Source organism: Alosa pseudoharengus, unplaced genomic scaffold (assembly GCF_046254945.1).
Source record: "Alosa pseudoharengus isolate Yale_2024_CS ecotype anadromous, Long Island Sound unplaced genomic scaffold, YU_APseudo_1.1 YU_APseudo_1.1_scf_8, whole genome shotgun sequence".
Lineage (NCBI taxonomy): Eukaryota > Metazoa > Chordata > Actinopteri > Clupeiformes > Clupeidae > Alosa > Alosa pseudoharengus.
The window spans coordinates 11,537,079-11,548,965 of NW_027468870.1; the positions used below are offsets into that span (position 1 = coordinate 11,537,079).

At 46.1% G+C, this 11,887-nt stretch overlaps 1 protein-coding gene across 1 annotated transcript in view; it reads right to left on the reverse strand.

Moving 5' to 3' along the window:
• fgf11b (fibroblast growth factor 11b) overlaps positions 1 to 10,797 on the reverse strand; it is a 39,783-nt gene extending 28,986 nt beyond the window's left edge. The window contains exon 1 of the mRNA XM_076273771.1: positions 10,605 to 10,797. Coding sequence (XP_076129886.1) covers positions 10,605 to 10,797 — 193 coding nt within the window. The remainder of the gene's footprint in view (positions 1 to 10,604) is intronic.
• Between the last annotated feature and the right edge of the window lie 1,090 nt (positions 10,798 to 11,887).

An 11,887-nucleotide genomic window follows, 5' to 3' on the forward strand; every position in this document is an offset into this window, starting at 1 on the left:
ATTTCAAACCAGAAAAGGTGAGTGTGTGTGTGTGTATGTGTGTGTGTGTGTGTGTTTAACTCTCTCCCGCTCTCTCCTGTGTTGAGGGCCCTTTGAAGCTGACGATCACCCGGGGCGAGCTCTCCTCGGAAGCCTCTCAACGATTTCCGGTGATTCGCTTTGCTGAGCTCCCAGTCTTTTTTAACCTCCATCATTCTCTCTTTCTCTTTCCCTCTCTCTCTCTCTCTGCCTCTCTCTTTCCCTCTCCCCACCAATGCCCACTGTCCTCTCATCACGTCATGGCAGCTTCACGCTGTCTCGTTCCAAACACCCCCAAAGAGCTCTTCATATACTTAAGAGTCTAATAGCCTGAGATCCAAATGCAACTGATGGCCACTCTCTTTCTCTCTCTCTTTCTCTCTCTTTCCCTCTCTCTCTCTCTCTGGCATAGGAAATCACTTGTACATGCACACATGGCTAGAAAAGCATGATGGACAAGTATTAGTACGTCCACCGTCAGATTGTCTTTGGGGAAAAGAACACAGCATATTCATCACAGACATGAGGTGCAGTTAGCGCTCCAAATCCTCACAGTACATTAGCATAATGCTGGACACCAAATTGATGCGCTCAAGAGGAGGGCCACTTCAGTCTGAGTGAGCTTTTTCTGCTACATTACGCACTGAGGAGGGAGATTTGGTCTGATAGGCTTTTTTTGGTCAATGTGTTTTTCTGTACTTAAAAAAAAAAATAAAAAAAACACTTGATCACACTCTCTCCCATTTCAGTCTTGAAAGACTTCTTTTTAAGAAATGTTCTCTTGTGTGTGAGAACCCTCTAGCTTTGAGAACTCTCCGTCCCTGCCGTTACAGCATATTGTCACAATGCCCACTGTAATCCTGCATTGACTTGAGAGCCCCAGGAAAGATAACAACGTGATGGGTTTTTCCACAAAAATAAAAAAAGCTCTGTTCCTGTTCGTCACCTTCTCATCTGTCATCCCTCATTCCCCCTCTCTGCGACACAACCTTTCAAAAAGGTTGTTTAACTTCGTTTTCCGTAGGAGAACCCACCCTGCATGCCAATGAGAACCTTTTCCAGAAGTGTAAATAGCAAATTTGGCAGCGGGTTCTGGAAACATCCACCCTTGTCCTTGAAGGAGCATCGTCTGAGTCGGATGCCAACTCTACCCTTTCAGCTCTGCATCGCAACTAATTGGGTTGGACGGGTCAGACATATTTGAAGATAATGGGTTTCTCAGCACCAAAAGAATGTCCCTCATTGAGACAGAATGGGGAACAAAGAGAGGTACCCTTTGTTTCCCTCAAATAAAGAAGTTGTGACTGTGATCCTGTGTGTGTGTGTATATGTGTGTGTGTGTGTGTCTGTGTGTGTGTGTCTGTGTCTGTGTCTGTGTCTGTGTCTGTGTCTGTGTCTGTGTGTGTGTGTGTGTGTGTGTGTGCGTGTGTTTTTTTTTTTGTGAACATCTTTGTCTACCTCCCACGTTTACAATCCCTTGTCTGTGCCGATTTATATGTCTCTTTACCTTTGCAACAACAACAGCATAATTTAGCTTTCTCTCTCTCTCTTCTCTCTCTCTTTCTCTCTCTCTCCCCTTCATCTTCCTCCCACCCACACTGTAAACATCACACTTGCCACCCTGTCCTCTTCTCAGAAAAATATGGCACATTACATTTGGACCGAGGCTGCTGTGCTGTCTGCTCCTCCCACGGTTGACGCGGTTACAGACGTGTTGCCGTGGATGCAGCATCCTCCGCGGTGAAGGCCCCGCAGGCCATTCAGCAGTCACCGCACCGCCTCATCTTGATAAGGGAGTGCGGTGTAATTATAGGCGCCGCGCGACTGAGCAGCCAAGGGCGTTTTTCATTCGGCGCGAGGAGAGCTAGGGCCCAACTGCCAGGGCTTTCCTCGCCCTTCATTAGAAGGACTCCCTGCCGGTCCTCTCCTCCTCTCTCCATTCCCAATGCTATTTGAATCTTTGTCTCTATAGTACACACACACACACTCACTCAGACTCACACAGGTTCAGACACACACATAAAGAGCGAAACAGAGAGAGAGAGAGAGAGAGAGAGAGAGACACACACACACAGTCTTCTCAGTTTGTGTCTCGACCCATGCAGTTAGCCAAAGTGAAATGTCAGGATTAGATGAGGAGAGTTTCCCCACTCTGGAAACAAACTCCTCGAGGGACCTGTCAAGGATGACACCCGGGGGTTTTGCCACTTGTGATAACAGGCATGTTGAAATACCAATTAGCCCATTTCACAAGATGGGGCCGCTGTGTAAATCAACTTCCTGTGGAACAGCACTGTCCCATAGACAGCAAAAGAAAAGTCCACAGGAAAGACAAAAGCAGGAAGAAGTTTTACCCTGCCAATTAAGGCATCATTAACATCAACGAGGCCGGACACCTGGACACTGTGAAATAGGCTTATTGGGTATCTATCTATATATGTATATATACTCTGTCCTCTCAGTGAATACTAATGTTTGTCCATCAGGGGATTGCCATAGCTGCTGAGCTAAGATCTAGCATGTCACTGCATGTTTCACATGTCCTTTTCAACAGTGTTCAAAGCCTCCGGGCAGCAGTCCAAGAGATTTGGGTGATGTCTCTTCTGTGACTTCAAACGGCATGTTGCTGAGAGGTTATAAGGCATATGGGTCATTTTGACTTCCTGTGGGGAGGTGTTAAATCGTGAGTTTTGGATATGCTGGAGAGTTTTTAAACGATGTGTTGGGTCACTATTTTCATACATGGGGATTTCTTTCGCTCCTCCTTCCCTTTTATTTTCCTATGGGATTTGTTTCCATTTCTCCAGCAATTAAACAGTGATTCTACAATATGTAAATACACTCATACACATAAATGCACTCACACACACACACACACACACACACACACACACACACACACACACACACACAAACAGACATACACAGAGATGTAGACACACTCAAAGAATCCAGAACACTGTGATGAAATAAATTCAAGGTGAAAACTGTTTTCATTCCATTTAGGTATATCTGTCCTGTTTTAACATGCTCTGTTTTCTCTCAGTTGTTTTCTCTCTGTGCTCTCTCTCTCTCTCTGTATCTCTTTCTCTCTCTATCTTGCACACTCTCCACCCCACTCCACCCCCTCCACTCCTTCCTCTCTTGTTAGAGGTCAAACTCAATCTGTCCTTGTCACGTTTAATCAAAGTATCCACAAATTCAATTTCAGCCGTTACGAGTGAGGGGCTATCAAGGCGTTCTTTGTCACTCGCGATGTATTTAGGACGAAAGACGAGAGATGTGGGGGGTGTTTTGCTGTGGTTATGTGTTTACTCATCACTCCATGAGTAAATAAGCTTTAAGGTGTGAGCCAAGACCTGGCAAGGCATCATCTGAACCACACACCCCATAGCTTTGAACACACACACACACACTCACACAAGGACTGCTGCCAGAGCTTGTCAACTCTCCTATGTACCGAGGCTCTAAATCCGGGCGACCCTAATTTGTTTGTATCATTATTGGGATTTTATACCCTCTTCCAATAATAGACTCTCAGTGAACCAGCCTGCTGCTCGTGGCGCACATCCGTTTGGGTGACGCTTCAGCTACATTAAGCCAGATGTAAATTAAGCGTTCCTTCATCTACTTTCTATATTCTTCTAACTGACATAATATTAGCTGTAGCAGACATCGGCAATAACCACGACCGCAGCAATCTCGTCACCGGCCGTGGTAATGATAATTGGGTTGTCCTGGTCTGGCATTGAGTTATCATCTAGTTGTCAGAGGGGTAAAGAGCATTTGGCATGGTGCCAGGCGTCCTGAGATCTCTTCCCCCCTCCTCTCTCTTTCTCTGTCTCTCTCTCTTTCTCTCGCGTGCGCTTTCTCGCTCTCTCTCGCTCTCTCTCGTTCTCTCCCTCTCTCAGACAGAATTACTCATAATCTGAGTGCTGCTGTTCCGGTTCTGTCTCTACCTGTCGGTGGGAGCTGTCCTCTATCTGTCGGCTGAAGACACAGCGCAGGGCCAAAGGCTATTTTAGTCGGGGAGCGCTGAGCCCTCTTCCAAACAATGGCAGCAAAAACAGGAATAATAAAAAAAGAAATAGAAAATGATAAGGTACGTAAATAGGAATCACCCCAATTCCCCTACCTCTAATTGTCTACTCTCACGGAGACTGAAAAAAAAAATCTTGTACAGATTATAACCCCCCCCCCAACCAACACCACCACCATTCAAATCTTCCCCGTTGCGTAAGGGGCATAATCTGCCGCTTCCATCTTTCCTGTGTCCTCATTATCAAACAGCAGAGAGAGAGAGGACCAGATGATGGTGATGATACCCCCCTTCTCGGTTTCCAAACTAATCGGATCGGATCCGTTAGCAAATGAATCGTGGCTGCCCAGGCCTCCAGCTGTTCTTGGCACTGGTGGAGGTGCATACGACCAAAAAACCCAGAGGTCAGGCACAGACAAAAGTTTGAAAATCGCACAGGAAGGGGGAATATCTCTCTTTCTCTCTCTCCCTCTTTCTCTCTCTATCCATCTATCTTTCAATTGTTCAAGTTGGCCTGGGACAGTTACCAGATGTACACCCTTTTCAGTCAACAAAAAAAGCCTTTGCTTGAGGGACCCTAATGAGGATCAGGCTACACACTCAAGCACATGCACGCACACACATATAACTGATTAAAAGCATGTTTGCCCCGATTTGCGTTTGGTGTTTGCAATTCCACTCTCCAAATAGCCATCTCCCGCGACGCACGGTAATTAACTGACACGGCCGTAGGTGCGCAGATTGATTCGGCACGACGAGCTGTGACTCGTCCCAGTCAACGTTAGTGCCCAATTACAAGTGCTGCCGTTATCTGTAATGATCGTCATTCACATGTGGATCTTCCTCCACGCCTCATTATGACATACATTAAGCGCCTGGCTGAATATGTGACTGACGCACCGTGTTGTATGGCAGTGAGGAACCTTATAGACTCTCGTTTCCTAGCACAGCGACTGCTGTGAGAGAGAGAGAGACAGGAATGAAAATTGGTAGTATGACGAGGCAGTATGCCTTTTGGATTGATTTACGCCCCGGCGTCATTCACGATGGGAGCCTCATAACCAAACTGGAAAGGGGGAGAAAAAGGAGCTTTATTAAGATAAAGTGTTCTAATGGCTCAAAGGAACTTCAAAGGGGTGTAATAAGAAAGGCATTAAGGTGAACCGGTGCGATAAGAGTTAGATTATGATGAACTGCAGTGATATGAGGCATCACAGACTTGAGGGTTGAGTCCATTCCCCTGACAGGAGAGGCATAAACCTCTATCTGGCTAATAATTACCTTCAAGACCCTGAATCTCTCACCCCCTGAAAAACATTATTCAGAGTGAGCACCAAAGAATGTTTTTTTTTTCATTCACATTCTTTGAACTATTTAAGAAAAAAAACACTATATGGGGGGGGGGGATACGGCAGTGTGTACATGAAGGAGACATTTTTCATTCCACTACTTTGATAAAGGAGCTCCCTTGGGTCCTCTTTGGATGGTAAATAAGATACAAAACATCACATGCAACAACAACAAAAACACTATTCCAGTGTTTGAGACCAATGTCAAATATGTTGTTGAAGGCCTCTATATTAAGTGTGCCATTACTTATGCATTGCGCCCAGTATATTGTCACACTATAACGCTTTGTTATACGGATTGGCTTGTATCCGTTTACACCACTGAGAGGACCCCCCCCCCCCCCCCCCCCTGTATTCACCGGCCACATTTCTCTTGGTGCAATAAATTCTCACCTCTGACTCCTCCCACCACTACACCCGTCCCTCTCCAAACCCTCCAGCTCCTTGTCTAGCTCGGCCACACAGACAGCCTCATTCAAATTCAATATCAATTTAGGAGGGTGTAACTGTATAATCATAGACTGTTTCATTAAGATTCACTAAGTTGGAGTTATTTAGCCAGATCCCATATACAGGTTGAGCATGTATTCCCCTGATTAAGGGCTCTCAGTAGATATCTCTAGGGACCACTTAGTCTTGTTTTATGGCTATTGGTGAGAATCCTTTTAATAGCCCTCTATGAGTGAAAGGCCCTCGATTTTTCCTGATATGGGACTCGTCTGGCCACTTCAACACACACATGAAGGAGACTGACTGGAGTGATGGGTGGGCATCTCTTACACACACAAATGTCCAATATGCAAGAGTGCTACTGCTATTGAAATATTATTCTATGGTCTGTGTCTCCTTGATGTCTTTGACCTGTTTATTTTTCTCCTTCCTTGCACTGGTGTTATTTTTTTATATATAAATATATATATATCTGTGCCTCTCTCTTCTCTGCAGTATCACACAATCTTCCTCTATTACCGCTCAGCATCTCTTCTCCTATCTTCACTTTGACTTCCATTCCTCTCAAAACCCTCCCTTCCTCTTCTGATCTCTCTCTCTCTCTCTCTTTCTCTCTCTCTCTCTCTCTCTTTCTCTCTATCAGGTTCTCTTCCCCACTCCACTCATCCACTCCTTCCTCCCACTCATCCCCCTCCCCCCTCTCTTTCTCCCTCCTTCTCTTCCTCTCCCTCTATTTCTCCCTCCTTTTCCCATCTCTATCTCTCCCTCCTTCTCTCCCTCTCCCTCTTTACTCCCTCCTTCTCTCTCTCTCTCTCTCTGCTTCTCTGACCCCTGCCGCTGTCACTGTTCTGATGGGCCGCTACCCAACACTGTGCAGTCCGATCAGGTGTTGTCGACTAAGCGAGTTGAGGGGCCCATCCTTTGCGGTCAGCTTAATGTTATCCTGACTATCCTCCGCTGGGCCCTCTATTTGTGACCAGGGCGTGCGCGCGCCACAACGCCTCGCGCCGCCTCTCCTCTCCTTACTGGGCCTGACCCAGTCCAACCCAGGCCTGGCCCACCCCTGCTCTGTGCTCCACAACACCTTTCTGTCCCGACCAGTCGATATTACCTGCTGCTGATGCCTTTACTACGGCTCAGGTGAGAGACAAAAGGGCTCTCACTCTCTCCTTTCCTCTCTCCTTTCCATTATTTCTGCCTTTTCTTTTACTTTTTTACTTCATCTCTTTATCTGTCTTTTTTTCACTCTATCCTAATTTTCAGCTGTACCCTTTATGTATACATTCCCTACTATATCTCCCAAGTCCTTCTGCCTGCATAAATCCTACTGTTTTCCACATGGAGCGATACTACATTTTCTTGATACATTATGGCCACCTATACTTTATATCTTTGCAAACCAATAGTGCATAAAACAGCAATTTTATTTGTCTGTTATGTCTTTTCCCGCACACACAACACAGACCTTAAAGGTTGTATCAGCGATTTCAGGCCCAAAAAAGACCCAAACATAAATGATCACATTCATCTAATCTTTCCTAACGATCCGCTAGCTGTCTGCCCCATAAGCAGGCCGTCAAAAAAACACGTCTCTGTAGGCAGCCTAGGCTCCGAGATCTGTACACAAAAACAATTGCTACCAACAAGGGTTGGCAACCCACTTAAAGGCAAAATAAAGTGTTTCAACCAATAACCGACGAGATGCACGCTCAGGAGAGTTTTAATTGCACGGGAGGGAGGGGGAGGGAGTAGAGAGCTAGCTGTCTGTTTTGTTTGAACATCAACAGAAGTGACGTATCCCCGCTATCGCTGATACAACCTTTAAGTGTGATCATGTTTGTGCGTGAGACGGACTATGTGTTTGTTTAAAGGGAGCACTTTTCTGCACTTCACATCTCCAAGCGCGATTCCTTGGCGGCCAAATGGAGAGGATGATTATCGATTAATCGGCATTCAGTAATGAGCTTCATGGGTCTGAGACAGAGGGGAGACTGCCCGATCAGCCAGGGACTTAGAGCGCTGGAGTGTAGTGCAAAGGAGGGAACGGAACGATCGAGAGAGGGATAGGTGGTAGAGAAAGAGAGAGCGAAAGAGAGAAAAAAGGACAGGGTAGGGGAGAGTGTGAAAGGGGTAAAGATAGACGGAACATTTGAGAAAAAAAGGAGCTAAAAGGCTGAGAGGTGGAGAGAGGAGGAGGAGAGAAGAATTGGAGCGGGGGAGAGTGCAAGTGAGGTAGGGACAGATAGAGAGTCAGACTGACAGAGAGAGATAGAGAGAGAGAGAGAGAGAGAGAGGGAAGAGGGGTAGAGGACAGAAGTGGGAGCAGAGGAGGCGTAAAGAGAGCCAAACCCATTCGTTACATTCTGAGAGCCAGCGACTGACACGTGCGGTGAGGTGCTCTCTCGTGCGATGCCCGCTGCCCACTGCCTGCCAGGCCCCGGCGGAGGGAGACGAGAGGTGCGGGGGGGGGGGGGGGGGGCGTGATGCGACAGCAGCGGCAGCAACATCAACAGAAGTGGCAACAGTAGCAGCAGCGACGACGATGGCAGTGCTGGCAGTGACCCCCACCTCACAGGCACAACCACCACCCCCTCACACACACACACAGACACACACACACACACACAAAATAATAATGAAACGCCATTCCCACACATATGTGCCACAACACACGGCATGGCCACGGATCTCATCCATTTCATCTCTAAAAGCCCTCGTGGTTGAAAGCTCAGTATTTGTCAGCGTGACAGTGTGACGGGTGAGAGAGCGAGAGTGTGTGTGTGTGTTTCGCACAAGAGAGAGACAGACAGAGAGAGAGAGACACACAGAGAGAGAGAGAGAGAGAGAGAGAGAGATAGTGAGAGGACACACAGGGAATGAGTGCCTCTGGGGATCCGGGGCCTGCACAAATGGCCCAGAAAACTGGGTTTTCAGTCCTGCACATCAAAGAGATGAAACGCTCGCTAGAACTATTTCCTCCGCTCCATTACGAGAGTAGGCGTGTGAAAAAGCCCCTCAGTGTGATTGTGAGTGGACCGGGAGTGTGTCTGGCTATGGGAACATTTGTAGTTTTACTCTCGCTTTTTTTTCTCAATATGCTGTAATATACAACTACATTCCTATTAGGCTGCACACTGACACAATGCTGCCATGTTGTTCTGCTCTGCAGATATGGAAGCAGCAGCGCGAGGCTCCAGGACTATTGGGCTTCCTGAGAGACAAACGGAATGTACATACATACATAAATTAAACTCCAATCCCCACCAAAGACCTACATACTGTAAACACACACACACACACACATACACATATTCACAGTGCTCACACACATACAGTATGCAAAGCACACACACATGCACATGCACATGCACATACACAAACTCACTGCTTGGGTGAGCAACCCACTGATGCAGTTTGTTGATTAGAGCACATATACATGATTTATATCCCTGTCAGTCATCAATTTACGTGTGGAAATATTATGACAGTAAACACAATGTATCCATCTATCCATCTCCTCCTCTATTTGTCGTACTACTCCCTCTCTCTCCTTCTCCTTCTCTAACTCTCTATCCCTCTCGTCCTCTGTCTTTTCACTTTGCATCTGGATTTGTTTATATATATATATATATATATATATATATATATATATATATATATATATATATTATATTTGATTGTTTGATAGAAAATTAGTCACAGCATTCCATTTCAAGGCAAGCAATATCGCCACAAAATGGTTGCAAATTACATGCTAATCAAACACAAGATAAAATTGTGTTCTTAATTGCACAGAACTCCCCTTTTAGGTTGGCTCGAATGCATGGCTAATCTCTGAATGCCATGCTTAGTAACCACAGAAATGGGAACGGGCTAAAAGCCCTTCTCGAGAGAAGAACGCCCACATGAGCATCATCCCCAAAACTTGTATTTCCCCATGGCTTCTGTAGATGCTGGGAAGGATGTGCACAAGGCTAATATTGGCTCTTTAAAAAACCTACAGCAGGATCCAGTGGCACCAGTGGCAAGGTTATGCCTGGAATGTATCACAGCAAATGATTCATCACAGGTATGTGCAAACACACACACACACACACACACACATCATTTCTATAGGGAAAGGTTGAGGATAAAACATAATTAAGCAGTCAGTTATTGTATTGCTGTTGTATAATTCTACACAATGCATTCATCCATCTTAAACACATATACACAAAAACAAATGAGTGTGTATAGACACACACACACACACATTCACACACACACATAACTCTATTAATTAGCCACCCACAAGAAGATAGCATAGGTGAAGGCTGCCAGAAACAGTGTGTGCATAGGGCATTTGTAGATGAGGTAATTCACAGCATCACAAAGCCTCTGCCAATACTCGGTCAGATTACAGTATGCACTATTAGAGGGCTATTATTAGGGTTAGTGTAGAGTGGTGAGATACTTTGGCATGTTCCTGTGAGGTGGTTATGGGTTGACCCTTGACTTCAGTGTTGCAAGTTACCTTCAAACAAGGCTTGTGAATGGATAAAGCTCATCACTGTAGTTTAGTCAGTTTTGAAAGGCACCAATATGACCTTCTCATTTCATATGAGGGAAGGAATTAGACAATGTTGATGGCCATGTTACATAAATGAAAGAGAATGAACGCAAATGGTCCAGAAATGCAAGTGTCTTCTCCCACTGGAATACTCAGCCCCTCAAAGACCCACACAAGTAGCGAAAGGATAACCACCTACCCGGTCTTAATTCCGGCCGTCTTCTTCGACCGCCACATAATCGAACTTTATTGATGAGAACGAGGATCTGTTTCTGGCAAAGGGACTTGTTGCTCTTTTGGCAGACTTTGCGCTTGTTGGCTACCGGTCGGTTGGCGTGGTCGTCCTTGACGGCCCGTTTCTGTCGAATGAGAGAGCTGGCAAGAGCTGCCATCTTACCCCCCTCTCACCTTTGGGAGGGGGGGGTCTGTTTCTGGCCTCGCACCTCCCGGCTGGCTAGATTGTCACTCAGTAGTCTCAGAAGAAGACAGACCCCCCTTGATGAGGGTAGTGGAAGGTTCAAAGGCAGTCACTCGAACAAGTAGGGTTTCCCCGAAGCGGGACGAGGTAGAACCACCAATCTCCGACCAGACTCAGTTATCAAAGGCTTTGCCCTTCACTCTCGGTGTAAACCCAGCCCAGAAAATAAGCAAGTAAGGACAACGAAAACAGTAACAAAAATACACCATACAAGTCAATATTTAGAGAGGTCCATAAAGAAAAGGCAGATGAGAGTTTGGTCACATTTTTATAAAAGGGCAGTCCGTCGGGACAGAAAAGCAACGATTGCGACATGGTCCTCGTAGCCGCCTCACCTCCCATGTCATCGTGCTCGTGAAGGTTCCCAACCGTGGGTGGAAGGTAAAGGTAAACTTTAGCTCGTCGCTCTCTCGAGCTCGGAGCGTACTGGAGGGCTCGTTCTCTGTCAAGTAAACAATCCAGGCTAGGGCACGCCACTCTCCTCAAGCACGAAAAGTTCTCCCGACACACACAGAAATGACAACACCAGAAAATTTGCTCAGGAAAAGATACTGGAAATGATAATATCATCCATATATATATATATAAAAAATACAATTTGCTTACAAATGACAAATTGTGGAAGTGGATGAATCACATTCGGAGAAGCCGGGAGAAGGAGTCAGCTGAGAGATCAGTAGATGGTCACACCATGAAATCCCTCATGTGCAGTCTAACTTTGCTTCTCCCCCCGGAAAGAAAAAAAGAAAAAAGAAAAAGAAAAAAAAAACAGCCAGATGAAAAGCCGGAAGAGTAATCCAGTGTAGTTAGATCCAGAGGCGACACAGCAGACAGGACGAAAGAACCCGCGATGGAGGGAGGGAGGACCAGCGACGGATAAAAGAATGGACAGAGAGAGAGATTTCCCTTTACGTCTCCTCTGACATGCTCTCTCTCTTTCTCTCTCTCTCTCGCTCTCTCTCTCTCTCTCTCCCAACAACCCTTACCTACACAGCCCACCCCCT